The sequence below is a fragment of the Saccopteryx bilineata genome, chromosome 9 (genome assembly GCF_036850765.1).
Source record: "Saccopteryx bilineata isolate mSacBil1 chromosome 9, mSacBil1_pri_phased_curated, whole genome shotgun sequence".
NCBI lineage: Eukaryota > Metazoa > Chordata > Mammalia > Chiroptera > Emballonuridae > Saccopteryx > Saccopteryx bilineata.
Window position 1 is genome coordinate 61,212,495 of NC_089498.1, and position 25,078 is coordinate 61,237,572.

The 25,078-nt window shown below is 37.8% G+C and overlaps 1 protein-coding gene across 24 annotated transcripts in view; it reads right to left on the bottom strand.

Moving 5' to 3' along the window:
- The window catches only part of ANK3 (ankyrin 3), a 745,841-nt gene that overhangs the window by 81,650 nt on the left and 639,113 nt on the right, over positions 1–25,078 (bottom strand). For 12 of the 24 annotated variants that reach the window (XM_066242010.1, XM_066242017.1, XM_066242013.1 and 9 more), the window contains 4 exons: positions 13,065–13,171; positions 10,399–10,431; positions 7,511–7,735; positions 4,279–4,433 (listed from right to left, as the gene is read on the bottom strand). In XM_066242010.1, the coding sequence (XP_066098107.1) occupies positions 4,279–4,433; positions 7,511–7,735; positions 10,399–10,431; positions 13,065–13,171 (520 nt within the window). The remainder of the gene's footprint in view (positions 1–4,278; positions 4,434–7,510; positions 7,736–10,398; positions 10,432–13,064; positions 13,172–25,078) is intronic. The other 12 variants (XM_066242002.1, XM_066242003.1, XM_066242004.1 and 9 more) reach the window with 1 other exon arrangement.

Sequence of the window (25,078 nt, forward strand, 5' to 3'; positions counted from 1 at the left end):
CTTGACTCTTTAAACCTGGAAATGTCTACATTTTCTTTCAATCATCTAAAATGGAACCAAAGTGTATCTGGTCTTACAAATTGTAGCATAGAAACTCCATTTGCATTTCCAAGATAGCACATAGAAACCAGGACAGAGGTCTACAGCACTGTTTCTTTAAAACACTTCAGCATGGCAGTACGGGGGAATCGTTTGTCTAGATCAGGGGTCCCCAAACTACGGGCCCGCAGGCCACATGCGGCCCCGTGAAGCCATTTATCTGGCCCCCGCCGCACTTCTGGAAGGGGCACCTCTTTCATAGGTGGTCAGTGAAGGAGCATAGTTCCCATTGAAATACTGGTCAGTTTGTTGATTTAAATTTACTTGTTTGTTATTTTAAATACTGTATTTCTTCCCGTTTTGTTTTTTTACTTTAAAATAAGATATGTGCAGTGTGCATAGGGATTTGTTCATAGTTTTTTTTGTAGTCCGGCCCTCCAACGGTCTGAGGGACAGTGAACTGGCCCCCTGTGTAAAAAGTTTGGGGACCCCTGGTCTAGATGAACGTATGACTAATTCCTATTTGAAAATGGTTTTCATTTTGTTTGTTTAAACAAAATAGACATGTCACCATGAAATATCTGATAAGACATACTATAATTTATACTAAAAAATAAAGAAGACTATATTAGAGGCCCTGGCCGGTTGGCTCAGCGGTAGAGCGTCGGCCTGGCGTGCGGGGGACCGGGGTTCGATTCCCGGCCAGGGCACATAGGAGAAGCGCCCATTTGCTTCTCCACCCCCCACCCCCCTTCCTCTCTGTCTCTCTCTTCCCCTCCCGCAGCCGAGGCTCCATTGGAGCAAAGATGGCCCAGGCGCTGGGGATGGCTCCTTGGCCTCTGCCCCAGGCGCTAGAGTGGCTCTGGTCGCGGCAGAGCGATGCCCCAGAGGGGCAGAGCATCGCCCCCTGGTGGGCAGAGCATCACCCCTGGTGGGCGTGCCGGGTGGATCCCGGTCGGGCGCATGCGGGAGTCTGTCTGACTGTCTCTCCCCGTTTCCAGCTTCAGATAAAAAAAAAAAAAAAAAAAAAAAAAAAAAAAAAAAGAAGACTATATTAGAATAGTCAGTGTTTTTGCTAGAACTGCAGTGTCCAATAAGGTATCCCCTGGTAACAGGTGGCTACTTATCACTAACTGAAATGAAACAAAATTAAAATTTACCTTCCTCAGTTGTACTAGTCGCATTCTGAGTACTCAAGAGCCACATGTGATTAGTGGCTGCTATTGGAAAGCCCAGTACACAGATTTCTGTCATCGCAGAAATTCTATTGAATAGCGCTGTCTTAGAATATTGTTACTTTCTCAGCACTTTCCTCAAAGTAAATGCTCCTCTTTAATATTTTTCTCCTGAGATTAACACGTATGAAGTTTATGGTAGAGGAAATAAGCTAATGAACACCTTCTTCCATAAAGCTGCATATTATAATCAAGTTCCTCCGTGGCCCGTTCACTAGGATTGGTGAGTGTTTAAATCAGCACTGTGCCTGATACTGGTAACTCAGAAGTAATTAGGACATGCACCCTGCCCTCAGGAGCTCACAGCATCAAGGTAGCTAACCGTTAAAAAGGCAGAATTCTGTGCAGTAGTTGCTACATTTTAAAAATTAGTAATCTACATTAGCATTTAAGAAATACTGGATATATGGAAAGATTTTTATATTTTATTTTCCTTAAAACAAACAAAACTGTACTCTATGGAAAGCCAATTTCTCTTATTCTCTCCAATTATCATTCTGAATTATCTGTGTTCTTCTATTATGTTCAAAATGCTTATTTAATTCATTCTCTAAGGACTTAGTTTTAAAACATTTAACTGTATATTGTTATAAATTTCCTTTTAAAAGGATGACTATATTTCATGTTTTAAAATGAGCTAAGGTAATAAAAATTTGAAATCTTAATTACCATTGTATGTTCCTATCCATCAGAAATCATTTAAAGTTGTTGTAGATGATGTGTGATATACATATCAGTATTATGTAGAGACATTTATATCTACTCAGTAAATAATGCAACATTTTTGACTATACTTCTGGATCTTTAATTCAACAGGTTTGGAGAAATTTTACTCTTTAGGTTCATTAGCTTATTTCCTCTACCGTAAACTTCATACGTGTTAATCTCAGGAGAAAAATATTAAAGAAGACACGCATTTCTAAAATCTGGTGGGCATAGTTAAACATCTTGGAAAACAGGTAGGACTAGATTTCAGCACCGCTGCTGCTGCTTAGTTGGGGTAACCGCATCTGTTGTTTGGCTTTTCCACACTTCAGTCCCTCAACCTAAAAAGTGAGATTAAACTTCCCACTTTGCAGTAGTATGCTTTCATTTATAAATTTCAAATATAAAGGCATTTATCAGTACCTCATGAATGCTAGACACTCAACAATGATTTAGTTCCTCCTACCTTGTTGTAAAGATACCTTGAAATTTTCGGTTGGCTATAATTAACTGTGTCTTATATAACATCTTTGGCATGTGTGGGGAAAACAGCTGTGTTAGGTTTGCTTGCCAGTTTCCGGGCTGCAAGCACTTTGCACGATTAGTGTGTGAGCATGTGGCAGAAAGCCACGTGTGTCTCTATGGAGAGCTATGGGGCTTTCCCTCGGTGGGGATTCTCCCAGATCAGTCTCCCGCCACAGCGAGGTGAGGTTCCCCGATTCCTTCAGCTGCCACTGAGAGGGGCGCTTTTCCTGATCCCTTGCCCTCCACTGCAAAAAGTGGTTTTCCTCTGTTTATTTGCTCTCCCTTCTCCGTGTGCCTCCAACAAACGGGAAGGCCCCAAAGCTTTCCAGCTCCACAGTTCCTCTACTGTCTGCCTGAGTTCAGTGTGAACCTGCCTGGCCTCGACCACTGGCATTACCGCATGGCAATTTTGTTTTGTCTATAGAATGAATATAATAGTGACAACAGCTGATGTTTATCAAGGGATTACTATGTGACAGGCGCGGTATTTCATTAGTCTTAACATAAGTACTTAATATTTTTTTAAACAATGACTTTATAAAGTAAGGAAGGTAACTTCCATTTTATGTAAGGAAGTAACAAAGGCTTACAGGGATCAAAGAACTTGCCCAGGGTCATCCTTCAAATACCCGAGAGTTTGTCAAGCTCCTTTGTCCACACTTTGAAACCAGGAGAGACTTTTCTGAAAGCATTCCAAAACTGAGTGAATTAAACGCTCAGAGAGTGAGTTTTATGGTATGTGATTTATATCTCCAATAAAGCTGTTATTTAAAACAACTGCTGAATTTGTAGTGATTAGGAAGTCAGTATAAAGTCAAGATTAGCTTTATTTTATGGCGAACCTGGTCTGCAGGCCATGCCTGGGTTACAGACCAGATAGGTTCTGTAGGCTTGTTCTTAATTTGAATTTGTATGTAAGCTGGAATAGATACATTTACCTATTAAATACAACTTAGACAGATGTTTGTCTTAACATAGTATTTATTTTTACCTTTCTAGGCATAAAATATTTAAACATTTTCAAACCTACAGAACCTATTTTGTCCGTAACCCAGGGGATGTCTGTAATTGCTTTTTATATTTTTTTAAGGAAAACGCTGCATCAGATACCTACACTCAAAACAAGTCTATCCCCATGTCTACTAAGAAAATCTGCTGTGATTCGAAGGGTCAGACAGCCTGAGGGTGTGTATGAGAAGTGACATGCTCAGATCCATGTCAGTCTTATAAGTCAAAGAATAAGACACAGAAGCACTAAAGACTCCAATAATTAGCCTGAAACTTATTTTTTTAAAAAAAGAATTACAGCTCAAGAGAAATGGAAAATTCATGAAGAGCACTGAAAGAGCCTGGGAGAAAACTGACATAAAAGAAAGGCTCTAGAAATAATTCCAAAAATAAAATATGAATATATTTTCTTAAAAATGCTGTGCATACTTTGCATACCTTCCATTGTTATTTTACCCCCCCCCCCCCTCCTTATACATTTCTGACTTAGAAAACTTTCCTGGGTTTTGGAAAGATTGATCCATTAGATTAAAAATGAAAATACTCATAGAAGTACTTGTGCATTCATATTATGGAGGAAAATGTTTGTTACTGTAAATGGAACTTTAAGCCTGAGACGCAGAAAACAGCAATAAGTGGAGAGAAACCTGATTCCCATCTTGACATACAAATGTGTGAAATTCAAAGACTGTTTCCTTTAGTGTAGTTATTCCTTTGATATTTTTTCCTGCAGAGATGTACAGAAGCAAGAAGTCATCATCATTACCTTCATCCATCCCATTAAGTAATTCGGTTAAATCTTCATTTTTACTGTCAAATTGATGCTCCTTCCATGTTTCACCATTTTCACTTCGAAGGACAATGAGTTCTCTCTCTTTTCCTCTCATAGATCCAAAGTGAGGTATTTCCACTATGACAGGGCTGGAAAAAAAATCCACATTATTTTGGTATCAAATTAAATATATTTATAGTGTCATATTTGAAAAAAAAAGTTTCATTAACAGTATTCATTTGAAAATCAGAGGTGCCACTAAGGTTGGGAACAACTTCAAAGCTGCGGAATCATTTGCTAATTGAGTAATATATTAGAAGCTTGAAAACATGCCATCATTCATTCATTCACAAACAATTCTTGAGGGCCTATGGTAGGTTAGGCTTTTGATTTAATGGGGGGGGTATTTAGCATATATAAAAAGAAATATAATTAAAGGAATTGAAAATTATAGAAATAGATCATAAGAAAAAGTTGGCCCATTTTAAAAAACACAATAGGTATATTATCATATTATACAAAATCCTAATGATTTAAAAGGACACAGTCATTTATTTAAAAAAAAAAATTTTGTAAATTCCCTAATTTAAAGATTACTGATTTCCCCCCCCTTAGCAAGAAAACAATCAATATAACAACCTACTCCTCCAATAGTTTCTGTGACTTTCACATGGCTTATGTAGTTAAGACAGTTTCTTTGATTTTCAATTTGTGAAATGGTAGAGGGCAGCTTAACTTCCTAGCTCCAGTATAACCTGCATAGAAATATTTAAATTTTCTGAAAAAGCACTTGTTGGTTTGAATTGTCATATAATGACATTAATTTCTGACAGTGTCCTTTTGCAAAAGAATGGCTGCAAACTGAAGCACAGGTATAATTTTGTTAAATTTTGAGATAGGATAAATGCTAAAAAAAAAAAAAATGAATGGAAGGAAGCAGACCACAATCACAAACAATTTACCTAGTTGGATTGTGCAGCTTTCTTTTATGACATTTAAGTAGACAGTATCATTATTCTCCTACAGAGGTTGTATGAAACCTCACCTCCTCACCTATGTATTTATGCATGTGTGATAACAGAAGATAAAGGCTTACAGAGGTAACAGCATAACAAGGAACAGTAGTTGTAATGATCAAGTAACATAATAAAACATAAGACTACCTGATGTATTACATATGACAAATGTGCTTACTTAAAATGAAAGGACAAATATAATCATTTTACTTTTGGAAAAATAATAATAATTAATTCAAATTAAGGATTTAAAAAAATTTTATGCCTTTACTTTTTGACAGGTAGAAGTAAAATCAACTATACCTAGTAGTGTTAATATTTTCAAGAGTTAGGATATTTACCATAGTTTTTATTTTTAACCACAGCTACTAGTTAGATATTAAACTTTTTGGGAACTAGATACAATCTTTGCAGGTTAATGTATCAGATACTGTCTCTGTAAATAGTTAAGGAATGTGACTTTGTGTATGACACTCAACATCATTGGAGAGAAGATATGACAAGGATCTCTGACCAGAGTGAAAGCCAAGCATAACTTTTCATAACAGGTTTCTTCATGCAGACTGCCAAGGCACATACACCAGACAGACAAGCAAAGAAACAACAAGTACCAACATATTTCTGCTTAAAACAAAACAAAACACTTTTAATAATTTCAGTAGAATGTTCTATCTCAGGGGTCGGGAACCTATGGCTTGCGAGCCAGATGTGGCTCTTTTGATGGCTGCATGTGGCTCGCAGAAAAATCTTTAATAAAAAAAATAATAACGTTAAAAATATAAAACATTATTGTGTATTACAATCCATTCATATCCTGCTGCTCATGTTCATGGTTGCGGGTGGCTGGAGCCAATCACAGCTGTCCTCCAGGACAACACCAAATTTTTATTGGATAATGCGTAACGTACACGGGTCATTGTATGGCTCTCAGGAGATTACATTTTAAAATATGTGGCGCTTATGGCTCTCTCAGCCAGAAAGGTTCCCGACCCCTGTTCTATCTGCTGCCTACTTAGTTTTCTTTCAATATTTTGTATTCCCAATATTTTTTCAAAATCAGTTTATTTATTGGTCACCTTTCTTAAAGCTTATGAAAATTATTCAGTACACATAAACTTTAAAAAAAATGTAACTCCACACATATACTTATGTACACACACACACACACACCTCACTTATAGTAAATGTTGATTCAAAGCCTGTAAGTATTTTCTCCTACACTGGATTAAAATTAGACTCTCAGCCTGTCTTAAAAACCATCATATTCAGCTGAAACATTTCAAATGAAAGAAAGGCTTACAGAAGAAAGCACAGAGTCATGAAAGCAGACGCTTGCAGTGAATCCCACATGCTGGAGAAGCACAAAGGTAGGTAGCGGTGTGCGACATTAAGTCAAGCCACTGGGACTGTTGTTTCCTTTCAGTGACACACATCAACTGAAAGCATTAACAACTGAATAAATAAAAATAAACTTAAGACAAGAATAAGACTATGGGTATGACAGAAGAAAACTGAGAATGGAAAAAAGAACTGTCGACATTCTGTAATTTGTCTATGAAGAGCCTACCCAATAAATTTTGTCCCTTGAGGCCCAAGCTGCAGGATTCGGCTAACCAAGCTCTCACCCTCATTTACAGGGGGAGAATTGGTAGGTAGATGCAGTTTACTGAATAACATCCATGCAGCAGGAAGAGAAACGAGAAGGGGAAATTGTGAACATACTGTCCATCCCGACAGAGCCTGCCTGATTTGTACCCAAGTGCCACCTCAGAAAATGAATTAAAATTATTATTTCTTTTTGTAAAATACCATATCACATGTATCGTTTTCCCTAACAGTGATCTTTATAAAAGGACATAGACTCAAAGTAGTCATTTAGTCATTGTGGTAATATAGTTCCAACATCTATATATTTTTTTTCCTAAGAATGGTGCCTTGACTGCTAAGGGGGCCGTCGGGGTTCCGTGCACTCACTGAGCAGAGAACATGCTTCTGGGTTAGTAAAAGCTTTGACCAGCAAACTGAGTTAGGAAAGTATCAGCTGATTAGTTTTCCACAGAATCACACAGCTTTGTGACCTCTGATGCTACACATAAGTTGTACTCAATCAAAATGGTTCAACTAAGTAGTTGTCATATTAACTGCTCGAGTTAAGGATAAAGAAAATCTTGGTTATGAGGGCCAAGATTAAGATTGACAAAATAACTTACCCTAAAAATTGTGCCCCTGCAGGACCCATTTCTACCAGCCTACTGGCTAATCCCTCTCCTTCCACCATGGGAGGCGGGTTGGCCAGTTTATGCCTCTTTACCAAGCGGCAGGTGATTCGGGTTGGGGCCGTACACTTGCGTGGAGGAATGATGATTCTCATCCCGTGGTGACGGCTCCCCCGCATGGAGCCACCTCTTGCATCCACCATGAAGCTCACCAGAAACCTGCAGGGAGAAGATGAGAGGCCAAATCAAGGACAGAAATAAGCCATCTTCAGAGTAGGTTTTGAAATTAAATGTTGAAGTTTAAAGTGACAGACAATGTAGCTATCATTTCCTCTCTTTAAAAATAAATTGGAAGTAAATACAGTGGAGTCACATCAAACATGCATTTAATTTGTGAACTGGGCAGAAAGTGAAATGTGACAACTTAGTTTGGGTGGAACACAGCCCCCGGAGAGAAGCCAACCACTTTGCCAATTGCTCAAATTGGGAAGGAACAGTGACTGTTCCAAAGTTGGAATAAAAACTGGCTATTAAAGGACTGTGTCATGCTTTAAAAACAAACACCCCCCCCCAATAAACCACTGTATGTGATCTCTTGTGGGTGGTTTAATACTCAAGGATCATTTTAAGTATTAATGGCTTTAGTCATTTGCTGACTATGAAATCTCCCCTCCTGACAAGTAAGATGAAACTCCACAGTATGTCTTAACATATACAACTCATAAAATGAATGTATATTTAATCATACCAACACTCTGATTTTTACTATCACAAAGCAGAATACAATAATAAAAGTGAGAGATAACTAGCTTTGCTAAGGCAATTTTGATGGAAAGGGATTTAATCTTTTCAATCTAAATCTGGCTTTGGAAATCTTTAAAACAGGCTACATTTGAGTATTTGTACAGCAGTACAAATATCACAACTTGAACTTTTTAGAAACTGTCCTTAAACTTTATAGTTGTCCTTGGCCTTTAAATTAAAGATAATGAGAAAAAGATGGCAATGTAGATATGAAAATGTCCAGAAACCAATTGTGTCATATCAGGGTAACAGCATATTGCAATTTGTGATTCCTATCGCATGCTCATGGAAACTTCTTGGTGAGTTCTCCCATCATTGCCACAGTACTGTAAACACTCAGGTAAACAGAAACATGAATATGTACTCTAATTTTCACATGTGAATATGTGGTTTTTACTGGAACAGCACCAAAGGTTGATGATTCAAAAATTATTTGAAGACCTACAATATTTTAGGGGAAAAAATAATCCCATCCATCAAAATCTGCTATTACTTATTCATCTAAAAACAGTTCTAACATTTTGCAAATACAATAGATTTGAGGACCCTGCATGGAGGTCTTACTTGGGGACCCTTTCTTAAAGAGTTAGCTCTCGACCTTGGAAGAGTAACAGCCTCAATAAAGCAAACTGATGTGCCATTCCCCATGGAGAGAGACAGAGCACGGGGCTCATTCTTTAGCCAATCTGATTTTCAGAACCAACTCTGGTCATCATCAGTGAGGTGAAATCCACTTTACACCCTCCTGCTCATTTTGGATTTAGGCATTTTCCTCTGTACTAATTTTATGTTTTTTAAAAAATAACATTGTAACTACTCTAAGAGATTGTGGCCTCTACGACATTCAAGGTAAAAAAGGGAAGAGACAGACCCCGTTAAAAAAACAAAACAAAAAACACTTCCTAATCAAAGACAAAGATAAGTGTTCACTTGTACAAGTGTCCACATGAATTGTCTCCAGTGCTAGATGATAAAAGGCTCATTTAAACCTACTCTGGGAGCCCACATTTTCTTAGATACATAAATGTTTACCAACTACTTTTAGCCAGCAACAAAGACAATATGGCAATGAAGGCTAAGACAAAAATCTGATTTTTCCCAGTATTTAGTAGTTAAAACCAATTTGTGATTGAGAATAATAGTAAAAGAATGGATTAAAAAATGATTCAAGAGAAACTCTGGGTTTGCAAATTCAGTTGAGTAAGTTCAAATAAACACTGGGTTGTTTACACTGAATGGGCAATGTTGCCCTGGCAACAAGCGACTGAATCTCAGTAATGTATTCATTCAGATCAGGTCTGTCTTGTTCACTGCCTCACATGCAGAACTGAGCGCAGTTTCTACACACAATAAATGTTTATGGAATGAACTAATGAATAAAACTGTTTTGTTAAGTGTGCTTAGAAATTGCCTAGGTCAGATTTGGTTACTGATATTTATGTATATAAATATATGTACACACACATATTTATACACATGTAACATGCGTAGCTAAATAGTCTAAATGAAGTGTAAGAAGCTAATCAGTGTCAATATAAAAATATCCCAGCTACAAAGAATAAAAAAACCAAATGGATAAATCATGGCTTAAAAGATTTTAATGACACGATAGAAGAATCTCTTTGTATTCTGATAGCACCCAGGTCAGAGCTGGAGTTCATGACCAATTATTTATATGTTCTAAGGGTTTCAACTTTATAGAGAGAAAAGGTGGGAGTATATGTTAAGCAGGATATGGGTCCTATTATTCAATAACAATGAGAAATATAGAGATTTGTTTCCCAAACTCATTTCTTACATATTCTGTACAAAATAAAATTCCATGCAATCTAACTTACAGAAACAAATTAAAAGGTGATGGGTAACCATATGTGTTGTATCTTATTAATGTTTAAACTAAAGCAGGAATTCTACAAATGATCCTAAAATGGACACATGACTATTTCTAGTTTTAGAACAGCGAGATGACAAATGCTGATATGCTACAGACACTGACACAATCTAACAGTTGGGGGGAAAAAATTCACATAAACTAAGAATACAAAAAGGATGGTTCACATAAAGGACACAGTTATCACCTTGAATCATACTGAGGAAGTGGAGAAGAATAGCTGCAAAATAATTTAGAAAGCAAATGAGAAAAATTAATGTAAGATAATTAGAAGCAAGCAACAGAAAATGTCAATGATAAGCAAAAGAAAAATAAAACCCATCAGAATATGAAACTAAGGCATTTGGCATTTGTGGGTCCACCTAGAAAAACACTTGCCATAAATAAGCTACTCCACAGACCTGGCATTAGTAAACTATTTCCAAGTATATACCAAGTTTGTATATGTTTTTTCAGATAAGCCCATATTAGCTGCCATTACTTTCACTTTCCTGCATGTGTCTATTGTCTTGAATAAATTCAAGGAGGTGAGATAATTTGCATATTCAAGTACTTCATTTTCTCCAATGTATGGGAAAGTTCATTTCTGATTTTATTACCCTAAGCTCCCTCAACTTCTCACTTTACTAAATTAAAACCTAGTACTTTTTTCTCCCACCGAGAGGGTACCAAGTGCTGGTTCTAGATCTTTGTAACATGGTTGGCAATTCCCGCACGATTCAAAGAACGCTCAACATGTCAGCTGCCCTGAATGTGTCCCAAGTATTTTATATTTTCCTTCTCAACTCTGTTTGTTTTTAGTTTTAGATTCATATATATCTACTATGAATCATATAAATATGTTAGCAGTTTAATAATTACCGTTACTATGACTGTTTCTCTAATTTATTTATCAAAATATGTTAATGACTCAAAGACCACATGTAGTTTATAGGTTATAAAGCCCTTTTATATAAATTACTGTCATTTGAATGACACTGCAGTGATTTGTTTTCCAGATTTGTGGTGTTACCTGCTACAAATCTGTAAGAATACCCTGAATCTCAGACTTTTCATCTGTAAAACAGGGATAATGAATAAAACTTTTCTCAGTGTCACTTTTGTTTAAAAATATATCTGATAAAATAGTGCATAATAAAACATTTAGCACAATGCCAGGTACATGAAAAACACAGGGTAAATGTTAGTTATTACAATTTAATTAAAAGCAGCAGAAAATATTTCATATAATACAAAAGAAACTTCATAAATATTAATTGTTGTTAATTTATTTAATTTCAAATGATTCAGTCTTGTCCCTAACCACAACTAATTTGTTGCATAAATGCCAATTTCAGAGGTGAAAATACCTTGAAATTTTCACCATCTGAATTGGATGCTTTATTTCTACTCCATTTGTATAGATAACACTTATCCCAACTTTTAATTATCTATAGGTAAAGAATCCAATTACCTAAAATACACTGATTATCAATTCAGCAGTCGAAACAGGTCAGCTCTCAGCCACCAGCCTCGAATTCTGCTGAAGGATGGGGCAACAGGAAGGCCTGTTGGATGGAATTCTTACCTCAGCACTTGTTATGTACATACATGGATACATTCATTTTTTTTAAGTGAATTTCTTTATATTCTCTTTAAAATTCATTTCTTTTATTCTAATTGTAATTTAACACAACTTCATTATAATTTCACTTCAGAAATGCAGAAACTTCATCTAGAGATTTCAAGTTTATCTTTTCTTTTTCAAGGAAAACCACACACAACCAATCATTTGTCAAAGCAAAGGCCTACGAGAAAAATATAAGAACACCAGAGTTTATTGCATATTTTAAGAAACTAAGTTTTTGAGTGGAATTCTATCGTACGAAACAAAGCACCACAACAGTGCACCTGAGGCAGTGCAGGGACGAGCCAGGAAATGAAAACAGAGAGGCCAGGGAGCCAAGGGAAGACGAGGTGGCAGAGGGATCTGGGATAAGCTGACTGCAAGAGTGCTACCAACCCCTCACTCCAAACCCCAAACCAGAGGGACTTAACCTTCCTTCTAGCTGCCTAGTTAAACTACACGTGCAGTTGATCAAGGTTTGATGCTATCCAACCTTCCTGGGGTGGTGGTCAGGAGCAGTCTACCATCTTGTCTTGATGGAAATGTCACCAGACCAGGCAGCTGGAAAACGAAGTCCCTCAACCTTGAGATGGAACGTGCCACAAGCTTGCCCTTTTCAGAAAGCGTGCCCACGCTGTTCCCAGCATATACAAGCAGCCAAGCAGAGCCAGGCAGGCCCTGAGCCAGCTCCCTGGGCCTTCCTTTCCTCTGGGCTGCTTCCCTGGTGCCGAGCATCAGCTTAATAAAATCTGCCTGGAGATTTGAGGGTTTCCTCTCAATTTCTATCTCGGGGAACCTAAGAATCCCAATGTTGATAACAAAATGTTGGGGGCAAATGAATAGAAATACCTATATACTTATTCTTTATTAGAAAGGAAAATCAGATACTTAGGAATAAACTTCATTTGAATACAGTAAAATTAAGAGTAATGACTATATTAAAATCTTTTTTTAATTGAAAAGGGGAATTAAAGACATAGAAATGTACCCGCATAGCCAGGAATATTTTAGGTATCAAAATTTTAATGTATTTCCTTTCTTACACTGTGCTTCTAGTAATAAAAATAGATATGTAAATTTACTTAGAAACATATTTAATATGTCAAATATGTCAAATACACTCACTAACGAAGTCTAATAGAGCAATATTTTATACATATGAAGCTTGTCAGTGACTTTATAACTGCAAATATTAAACACAATGTTAATTTAATAGGATCCAGAAAAATGACTTTTAGCTTACTTACCCAGAATGAACAGGACTTGAGACAAGATTGACATTGTCCAAGGTGTCTGCAGCCCAGCTATAATGTCTAAGAGAATCTGAATCAAATTCTCTTGTGAAAGTTAGATGCTGAAAAATAAAATGATAAATTGCATCAACAACCCACATAAGACACTGGCTTCTCTACACTTACAAAATATACCTGTAGGTCTCGTCTCTATAAATCCAGATAATTTAACATTCAAAATAAACAATTTTTATATATTCCACTATAGGTCTATATGGATGTTTCAAGAAGTAGAAAATAAAGTTTATTAATATACTATGTTATTTCAATCTTTTAAGAAAGCATCTTGAGCAACTGGCATAGCAAGAGGAATTCAGAGAAATAATTCTAATCATAATTTTAAGCCATTCAACACATCTTCAGATTAATCCTACAATTGTCAAGTTCTTTCCCAAATCTCAAAATAAAAACAAAATATTCCATCTGATGACTTCTGTTTCCCAGTGGGGCCGAGAAGCTGGGTGCTGCGGCCAAGTACACAGATAAATATGGAAATCACCTCTGAACTCAACAGAGAATAGCTGGGGCAAGAACCAGAAGAGTGGTACTCTGGAGAGGAGGAGATCTTAAACAGTGGAGCTGATATTTTGTTGCCATTTTTAACTTGGGGACAATTGTCAATTGCCCATGCAGACAGAATTTGGGCTTTTTTGTACCTGCAGGGAACATTGCTGGGGAATGAAAAAAAAATCAGAGGAACTTGGTAAAGATTTGTGTAGCCTTGAGCATGGTTTCTGTTAACAACATTGGCTGAATTCTGGGGCTGTGCAAAACAGGAAGCTAAAAAGCTAAGCAGAAAAATCTTTGAAGGGCAAGTGGTGCGTTTTGGCAGTTTCATGAGAAATAGATTTAGAGTTTGGGACTTGTCAGGGGAGGAGACTTGAAAATCACAGCAGGGATAAATCAGAGGTAGTCTGAGCTTTACCAGAGCTGCAAACCAGCCTCATTTCATCAGACTCTTGATAGGATTAAGTAATCAGTTGCCACTGTTTCCTGAGCAGAGAGAGGGTGGATCCTCCATACAGGAATATATCATCAGGTGTGTCGCGTCTGCATCTTTTTTACATAGCACGCCCAGCATGGAATGAACAATTGCCAAGCATGGCCAGAGCACGGGAACAAAACCAGAACAAACAAACAAAAAACACAAAACCCAGACACTATAAACAGACTCCCAGATCATCCTACATTTTGAAGTAAGCTAATAAGAATTTTAGATAAATGTGATTAGTATTTTTAAGAAAAGAGAGGTAAAGATAGAAAAAAAAAAAGGAAGATAATTCAAGAGAACACTGGAATATACGGTATAAACATAAGAAAGAATCAAATGGCATTTGTTCAGTTCTGAATATGTTAGTTCTTGACTAGACATAACAGAAAATGAGGTTAGTGAATTGGAAGCATAAATGGAAAACTATACAAAATAAAGGATGGATTTTAAAAAGCATGGAAAATACAGAAAATAGTATAAGATGTGCAACACAAACATTTTAACATAAGTGTAATTTAGAAGAAAGTAAAGCAGAAGCTATAGATATATATATAATATATATATAATATATATATATATTATATATGGTCTACCTGAAAGTTCTGTCCATTTCTATCACAACAAATTTTGACACGTAAGCACATGTTTATTTGGCGCATGTGTGCCTCTCTATTTTTATCACTTAATGCATACATACTGATGTAGCAAATTAACTAAAACAAAGTTGATTCATGTTAGTCTTATGTGTGAAGCCATAGTGTACCCATGACTACTGATAAAGTTCATTTATGCCACTGTAATTTTTATGAATTTCAACAAGAAAGAAATGCTACAGAAACATGTCTGTCGCATCCACCATATTCCCTGGACTTAGCACCCTCCGACTATCACTTGTTTTTGTCCTTACAAAATTTTTTGAAGGGCAAAAAATTCAAAAATGAAGACGATATCAAACAAGCACTGGTTCAATTTTTCGCATCAAAAGATAAAACATTTTTCAAAAATGGGATATACAAATTGCCCTCACGCTTGCAAGAAATCATTAATAATAATGGCAATTATATTATTTAATAAAGTTTATTGACAGTAAGAAAAATTTGTATTTTGTTTTATTCCAAAAATGGACAGAACTTTCCGGTAGATCATATATAATATATATATATAATTATTATTATTATTATTATTTAGAAATTAAATTTAATGGGGTAACATTGGTCCAAAGAACACACAGGTTTCAGGTAAACGTCTCTATAGCATTTGAACTATTGATTGCATTGTGGGCCCATCACCCAAAGTCAAATCATTTTCCATTACCATATATTTGTTCTTCTTTACTCCCCTTTCCCCAATCCCTTTCCTCCAGTAATCACTTCACCTCGAAATCTGATATAAGATATTAGCCCACAGACCAAAAAATAAGATTTACCTCAATTTTTGTCCTATTAAAGATTTCCTTCCACCAAAGTATCCCTCGATAGAGGATTCGATAAAGAAAATATGGTCCATATATACAATGGAATACTACTCAGCCATAAGAAACGATGACATAGTGCCATTTATGACAACATGGATGGACCTTGAGAACATTATACTGAGTGAAATAAGTAAATCAGAAAAAGCTAAGAACTGTATAATTTCACACTTAGGTAAAATATAAAACTGAGACTCATGGATATAGATAAAAGTGCAGTGGTTTCCAGGGGGATGGTGGTGTGGGGAGGGGGACGGAAAGAGGGTGGGGAAAAAGGTGTTAAGAGGGACAAATATAAAGTGACGGAAAATGATTTGACTTTGGGTAACGGTTATACAACATAATCAACAGTTCAAATTCTATAGAAATGTTTACCTGAAACCAATGTACTCTTATTGATCAATGTCACCCTGTTAAAGTTAATTTTTTAAATAAAATTAAAAAAAATTTGCTTCCTAATGAAATTCTAATAAATGACAGAATGCAAAGAAAATAATAAATATCATAGCATTAAAATTTAAAAGAATGCCTAAAAATTAAGGGGGAAATGTTTAAAATAGAAAATAGAAGAGAACATGTAAGAAAGTAGAAAATCAGTCCAGGAATTTAAAATCTTCCCTCCCCCCGTAAAAAAGTTGAGGAAACAGAAAAATAGTAAGAAAGAGAAGGAATCAAGAAAATAATTCAGGAAGATTTCCCAGAGGTGAAGACCTCACTTTCTAGAGTAAAAGAACCTGCAGTGTGACCAGTACTGTGGAGAAATAGAGCACGTCACCACGCACTTCAGAACGGGAGGCATGGAAAGATTCCCCAAATTTAGAGAACAAATGGTTGCAGATAGCAGTCCTCTACCAGATTTTTTTTTTTTTTTTTTTTTTCTGAAGCTGGAAACAGGGAGAGACAGTCAGACAGACTCCCGCATGCGCCCGACCGGGATCCACCTGGCACGCCCACCAGGGGCGACGCTCTGCCCACCAGGGGCGACGCTCTGCCCACCAGGGGGCAATGCTCTGCCCATCCTGGGCGTTGCCATGTTGCGACCAGAGCCACTCTAGCGCCTGGGGCAGAGGCCACAGAGCCATCCCCAGAGCCCGGACCATCTCTGCTCCAATGGAGCCTTGGCTGCGGGAGGGGAAGAGAGAGACGGAGAGGGAAAGCGCGGCGGAGGGGTGGAGAAGCAAATGGGCGCTTCTCCTGTGTGCCCTGGCCGGGAATCGAACCCGGGTCCTCCGCACGCTAGGCCGACGCTCTACCGCTGAGCCAACCGGCCAGGGCCCTCTACCAGATTTTTAAGAGAAGAAAACTGAAGTCAAAGACAATGGAGTATGTCCTTCAATGTTCTAAGGGGAAATGAGTTTCAACCTAGAATTTTATAACCAGCCAAAGCAAAAAAAAATAATAATAATAATAATTAAGGATAGATTTTTACAGATACATGAAATTTCACAATATACATATATCTGATACACTCTGTGAGGAGTGAAGATAACTATTGAAAGATGTACTCTACCACAATGAAGGACTAAACTACACAGCAGTAAGATACAGGGTCTAACACAAGAACAGGGAACTTTCATGGTGATGACGGAGAAGGAACCAGGAGGACATCTGTGGCTGAGGGCCTACAAGGAACTGACAACTAAGAAAGTTCTAGGAGAGATGAATTAAGCAGATGAAATATTTAGAACACCTAACAAGTGTGAACATATTAAGAGGAGATTTGCACAGCTGGGGAGGAATTTGTGGGTTGGACTTGTGATTTGTGCAGAGAACACCAACCAAATGGAAAAACTCCAGGTAAAGCAAACTACTGTGTCAGAAAGAAAATGCTACCATAATATACTTCGCATCTATAAATAACGTTTAAGTAGGCATAATAAATAACAGAAGCACTACACATACTGGCATAACCAAAAGAAAACACAACTGTTTCGGTAAAATGGGGGGGGGGTGGGAAGCATGCATGGTGGGAGAGTAGAGGTATTTAAAAAATTAAAGCTTTATTTTTCTTTTTGGGGAGTCAATAAATAATTCCTAAAATGAGAAAAAGCCAACAAGAAGCAACATCCATGATATTTAGAGATACGAAAAGATACAGTAAGAGTCATCAGAAGGTACACTAAGCAGTTGTCTCTGGAGAGAAGAAACTGGAGGCTGAAAATTTATATGGGAAATTCTTTTTTTTTCTTTTTTTCTTAATGGGTATGTCTTGTAAAATGGCATAATTTTATTTGTTTGTATAACTTTGACAATAATAAAACTTAAATTAAAAAAAATTACTCTGTATTACAAAAAATTTTTTTAATGCCCTGGAATCACATTGAAAAAAAATTTTGTAGAGCACTTATGTGCAAATCACTATTCTGACTAGATCCTAGGAAAACACAAAAATGAGTGAGGAATATCTTTCTCTACATTCAGTGAGAGAAGACACATACCATGGATGAATGTGTGATCAATGGTGTTAATAGGAGTTCACACAACCCAGGTCTTAACCCCAAAACGGCAATATATCATTTCAGAAAGTTCCCAAATTCTATATGGGTAAACCAAAGATTAGGTGTTGAATTTAATCTGGCCTTATTTACCAATATTACTGACTTCTGGAGACCCCAACTAACCAACCTTCAGAGTAGGGCAAAATATTTAATATAAAGTGGGTGGTGCTGCTCATCTTACTTTTTAGCAAATGGTAACCTGTTTATTTGAGGACCTGAGGTTCCTTTTCACAAAGGACCCAGTTTTTAAAAGTTCTAATAAATAAATAATACGATTCTTCTTTGGTAATTATAGTAAATTATTTACCTTTAGTGCTTTTAGAAACATGCACTGGTGACATTAATTATTGAAACAATGAATTATATCAGACAAAAAGGTATCACCACCATCATGCAATATTTATGGAGGCTGGAGTGTGCCAGCGCACTGGGCTTCCATGTCCCTGTGAGTTGTTCCCAACTCCTTCCTTCTCGCAACTCTTCGCCACTAGTTAAAACTTTGTCATAACCAGATGAACACACGTATAATTAACAAACACACTTATTCAAAATTAGTCAGCTGTATGTCCCAAATTTTGTACTTGTTTTTTATTTTCATAAATGTCTGCTTAGGTTTATGAGCAAACTTAACAATTCTAATAAACTAAAAAAAAAAAAAAAGACAAAATGCTCTTCCCATAGTGCATCCCTCTTAGTAAAAAATATAGTGATTTAACAGAACCAATGGTTTTTACAGAAAGAGAATAAATTGGTAGCTTCATTTCCAAGCTACCAAACTATAAATATTTATTTCTACCTATTAGCATTTACTTATAACTGAAATGTGAAATCTGAACTGTTTACTAATTTTAATTAACTATGAATTTCAAAATGTTTTGACATGTTGTGCATGGCGCGATGGTACCAATGAAAAGCTTACCCCCCATTTGGTTACTGAACAAATATGTAGATATTTAAAGTGTTAAATAGGACACTACATGTGGTGATGGTTAAAAAAGAGGAACTAGAATTGGTTCTTGAGTTAGTTTACCAGAGCAAGTAGGGGCACTCCCAGGGTTTAATGGAAAACTTGGCTTTGAAGTTTAGTCACAGACTTGGATCTGATCATTGCTTTGGCCACTTGTGAATGGAGAACACGTCTTTCCAATTCCTAAGCTTTCCATTTTGGAATGGCAACTTCCCTGTGTAACTGTGGGCCTCTCCCTGTCCCTTTCTAGTCTTTTTGGCCCCTCAAATGTGGATTAATTTGTCTGAGAGGTACATTTGGGAAAGGCAGCTGGGCAGGCTCTGCTCAGATCCAGTCTTCACCCTCTTGGGCCTGAGTTCGATCACAGAATTCCTCTGCTCCCTAAGTCAATCTCTGTGGGGTTCGCCTGCCCTGGCTCACTGAAGCTGGCCCCTGGGTAGGAGGTCCGCCAATTCCACAGGCTTGGTTAGCAGGCCTACTTGGCTCCGATACTAGGCCAGCCCTCAACCTGGCCTCTGTCAGGAATAAAGAAAATATTTTGCCTTTGACCTTTCCTTATCTTTATTTATGGAAAGCTCCTTTGGAGATGTCCATCATTATTTGTTGGTTTTATGATACTTAGCATGTTTCTTAACTTTTCTCAGCCTCAGTTTTCTCATTTTCAAATGGAGGTTTGGTTGATATGGAGATTAAATAAAAATATACATCAAATATCTGGAACTAAGTCAGTGTTGGCCTGAAATTATGTCTCCTTATATGTGTAGTAGTTTCTACTTTTCAAAGGGCTTTCATTTATATTAGCTCATTTGTTAAAATCTGGTAATCTGTGAGGAAAATACAACAGAAACAAAAATATTCCAGAGTCACCACTGATCATTTATATATATACACACCAAATCAACAGAGTTTATTCAGTTAGAAAAATGCATCTTACAAATGCCTAGCTCTTATTTATTGACTCAAAAATGTTTAATTTCCCATGTTAACAGCATTATCACTAGATCTTTCCATTCATTTGTTTTTTGAATCCTCAGAACCCAGGAGCTCTGGGAAGGTAATAGTATACCCATTTTATAGATGAGGAAACTAAATTTCAGAGAGAGACTTTGAACATTACAAGGTCAACATTTAGCACTACATTAAGAAAAAATTCATACTGACTAAATAAGACCTTATACTTCCATGTGAAAAGTACTTCAATAAGTACATAATTTTTCATCTTGGCAGTGATGTCATGGATACTATTAAAATCAAATGCACATTATTCAATAGAGTCCAAAGCCTGACTAATGATGCTATCACTGTCTCCAAGAGCTTAATACTTTCCAAAAATAGGTCCTCGCCAGCCTTATTCATCAGAAGAAAGAGGAGAGCAAGTACACACTGGCTTTACAAATGAGGACACACCCGAATGCCCAGGGCTGGAAATAAATGTGCAGGCAGGGAAGAAAAGAGGCAGGCGACAAGAAAGCATTTGTAAGGAAAATAAGAGAAATCTAATGCCAATATTTAGATAATTCTACAGGCTGCTTAAGGTTGGACACCAGTTAAGGTTCTTGTCTGTCCACTCCGCTGCCCCTGGAAGCCAGCATACTAACTGGTGGCCCTGACGGGGCGAGGGCATGGGGAACCCACGTGGGTGTCAGTTCCCTTAGACAAAGAATAGATGACCTGGGGTGTATCTCTGCAGTGAACCTCCACTTCTGCTTTAGGGTAATACATAGATAATAGTAAATGTCCAAATTTGCTGAGAGAATGAAATGATCCAAGTAACATGAAAGAGATGTAAAAATTCTAAATTGGGCCCTGGCCGGTTGGCTCAATGGTAGAGCGTCGGCCTGGTGTGCGGAAGTCCCAGGTTCGATTCCTGGCCAGGGCACACAGGAGAAGCGCCCATCTGCTTCTCCACCCCTCCCCCTCTCCTTCCTCTCTGTCTCTCTCTTCCCCTCCCGCAGCGAGGTTCCATTGGAGCAAAGATGGCCTGGGCGCTGGGGATGGCTCCTTGGCCTCTGCCCCAGGCACTAGAGTGGCTCTGGTCGCAACAGAGCAATGCCCCGGAGGGGCAGAGCGTTGCCCCCTGGTGGGCGTGCCAGGTGGATCCCGGTGGGGCACATGCGGAGTCTGTCTGACTGTCTCTCCCCGTTTCCAGCTTCAGAAAAATACAAAAAAAAAAAAAAAAATCTCAATTGTTATGCCAACAAAAACACAGATAATACTAATTCTAATTCTCCCAGGTTGTTTTAACAACGAAAGCGAACTCATTTCTTAAATTTATATAACATTACAGCCCTTTATATAGCTTTTAGGATATAGCTTTTAGCTTATCAGACCACAGAGATGTTACTTTCTGCTGGATTAATAAGAAATAAAGGTATTTGGGCTATGACAAATACCTGTCTAAACGTCAGCTCTTCCTGAGCTGACTATGCTTTACTCAGGTCTGCCACACTTCTTCTATTAGAGTCCCCAGCGCCTTAGGGGTCAGCAGCAGAATGGGTTCAAGTAGCCAACAGACTTAAATTCTATTCTCAGCTCGCCTATCTAATGGCACCTAAGGTGACACTGGGCGAGTGAAATGCTCCTCCCAGCCCCAGACTCTTGGTCTGTAAGATGGCAGTAATAATATCTAATCCATAGGTGGCTAAAAGCATGAAATGAGAAGATCCATTTAACAAATATGTGGCAGGTACTGCACTAAGTCTTACAAAATTATTGTGATTGGCAGTGGATACTGAGTGAAAGAAATGACAAGCTGGTACTGAAATAGAGAGCAAGTCTTTTAGGATATCCAGAACAACTACTTGGAAATGTTCTTTTAAAAATGAATGCCATCTTTAAAAAAAAAAAAAGTTTAATTTATAGTCACAGAGAACAGAATCATGGTTATCAGAGGCCGTGGATGGAGGAAAAGGGAAGATATTGATCAAAGGATATAAACTTTTAGTTATAAGATGAATCAATTCTGGAAACCTAATGTACAGCATGGTAACTGTAGTTCATCAAAATGTATTATACACTTGAAACTTGCTAAGACAGTAGATCTGAAGTGCTCCTATCACACAAAATAAACAATAACTATTGAATGTAATGGTTAATTGACTTGGTTGTAGAAATAATTTCACAATGTATATATACATCAAAACATTGTGTTATACATCTTAAAAAATGGATCCCATAAAAGAAAACCTGATTTAAGCAGCAAAATAAAATCAAACTCAAAGGCTTACTAAAGCAGGTCTTTTAAAAAAAATGTTTATTTTCTTGAAGTCAACTTTTATTACCTGTTAAGACCTATTTGAGACTACAATATAAACCATGATGAAGCTGGGTTATTTGGGACGTCCACCTCTGATTAATCTCAAGATAATTTAGCTACCAACTTCAACAAAATAAGGTGAATCAAGGTCAGGGTGGAGAATGTTAACACATCACATCCTGTTCAAGATGTCTAAACAAACTGTACTACCTTAAGTCACAACACCAACATTTCTGCCTTAAAAAAAAAATCTGTAATCTTGCTGACCATTCAACCAGAAGTGTTGAATGGGTCACCTGAGTAATGCTGGCAAAGCACTTTAAAGAGCAAAAGTAGCATATTAAATTTCACTAGTTAAAGGTGCTTATCTTCTAGGGAAGTATCTCGAGCAAATCTTTAATCCCAGGCTGGCTACATTCTGCCACCATGCACATCTTTGAGAACCCCTTAGAAATAAGCTTAAACAAAAAGAAACAGGAAGGGAAAACTGCTGATATGAGGGAAGGGGGTGGGAGGTGGGGGGTAGGGGAGGAAACCTATTAGCATATCCAGCCTTTTGGATTTGGCATTCTTCTTTTCTATTACTGAGATCATTGAAAACTGCTAGGTCTTGAAAAATATGTGTAATTTTCCCCAAAGAGCCCTCCAATTTGCACATGATTTACTAACATATCAAATAACACAATATAATGACTAAATATACATGAGAACATCCTTAGCCTCAGAAAAAGTCATGTCTAACCCAAAGGATTAGAATCCTAGGCTGTGAGTTAAATGAGAAGTTACGATGTGACACTTGCCTCCGGGTATGGGGAAGCTATGACAAGGCCTCCCTTATTAACGGCAGATCTGTCTCCACAGTTACCAAGCAAATAGCCAGTGCCACTGCACACTACTTTAGTGAAACCTTCTACACCGGTCACCCTTTGAAGCCCTGCCACTTGTCCTCTTAGGCATAAACCACTTGGGCGAGTCTGGTCTGAAAGGGAAAGTCTCCAAAATGAAAGCAGTCTAATTAGAGGGACAGGGCCGCAGAGCTGCCCCATTTCTCTCTGCTCACTAACTAACACGCTGTTCCTCTATCAACAGACAGGAAAGGAAACGGAAGGTGAGCATTCCTTAGTGACTGTCAAAGAACACCTTTCTAAAAGTTGTCTGTTCGGAAGCACCCAAGTTTATAGCTATTCTCTTAAATCATAGCACATTTTCTTTTAATTTTGTTAAAATTTGGATTTATTAACCTTAAAATAATAGAATCTCAAGGTTGAATGGCACTTTAAGGTTCTAGAAAACTTTGTACATTGCCTTTAATATGTGGTTGTTCATGCCAGGTTTGACTACTGCCAATAGTAAGTATATCAGTGAGGGCAGAAACCCAGACTAAACTGGCTTAAGACGTCCTCTCCCCAGAGGCTGGAAGGGGGGAGATTGAGATAAATTTACCTGTTTATATAGTGGGGAAATCGAGGTGGTACTAACTACAGGCGTGGCTGAATCCAGCCCTGGCTCAAAATATGGTAGGACTTCTTGGTCTTCATGCTCCACCCCCAGCAGCTTTGGGTTCACATCATCTTTATAGCTTAGCAACCCCCACAAGGCTACAAAAAGTCTCAAATGTAAGTCTCAGACCTGACCAGGAGATGGTACAGTGGATAGAGCATCGGCCTGGGACGCAGAGGACTCAGGTTCAAAACCCTGAGGTCAATGGCTTGAGCACAGGCTCACCAGCTTGAGCACAGGGGCTCTGGCTTGAGCATGGGATCATAAACACGACCCCATTGTTGCTGGCTTGGAGCTCAAGGTTGTTGGCTTAAGCAAGGGGTCACTGGCACGGCTGCACCCCCCAGGTGAGGCACATATGAGAAAGTAATCAGTGAACAATCAAGGTGCAGCAACAAAGAATGGATGCCTCTCATTCATTCTCTCTCCCTTCCTGTCTGTCTGTCCCTATCTGTCCCTCTCTGTCTCTCTTTCTGCCTCTATTGCTAAAAGGGAAAAAAAAATCTCAGTAGGCTGGCTAAGGTTTCACATTTCACCCAAACAGAATTATTATAATCCAGGAAAAGAAATGCTCTGAAAGGCCAGGTTTGGGGCTCATCTTTGGAGGAGAGGGAGGGATTTCAACACCTTCTAAACTACATTGACTGAGAAATGAGTGGGGGCAGAGGTCTGAGCATCAGACCCCGTGACTGCCACCTAGAGAAAGCAGAATTGATGCAGGCAGGCAAAAACAACCCATGTTGCTGATTTCTCCTCTGCTCCCATCTTTGAATAACTACCAGAAACCATACTGCATTAAATGTTTCTGCCAGCAATATATGTCCCTTGGTCCTACCAGGACTTTTAGGATCATTCAAAGAAAGTATAATTAATTAGTTAGCCTGAAGTATTTTTAGAGCACTATAATGCCTTCTACCTCATATCCATGTTAAGGTCAAATACTTCCATTCCTTTAATGATGTCTTACATATTATAAGTTTAAGCAGAATCATTTTCTACATAATTTTCATAACTTGTTGCTGAACATAGGTTGCCAGTTCCTTTTAAAGCACATTAAATAAGAACTTATTAGAATTAGAAATAAGCATAATAGAGAACACATGTCTAAACATAATTTTCATGCTAAAAGCAGATAAAGATGATGGTACTACACTCTTATTAAGAATACTGACATATATGAATGAGATCCCGGAGGACAGAGAGCAGGGCCTGGGCTCTTTGTGGGCTTCCTCCTCACTCACACTGAGCAATGCAGATTTGCAGTGGAATGGTGTACTGTACTAGTG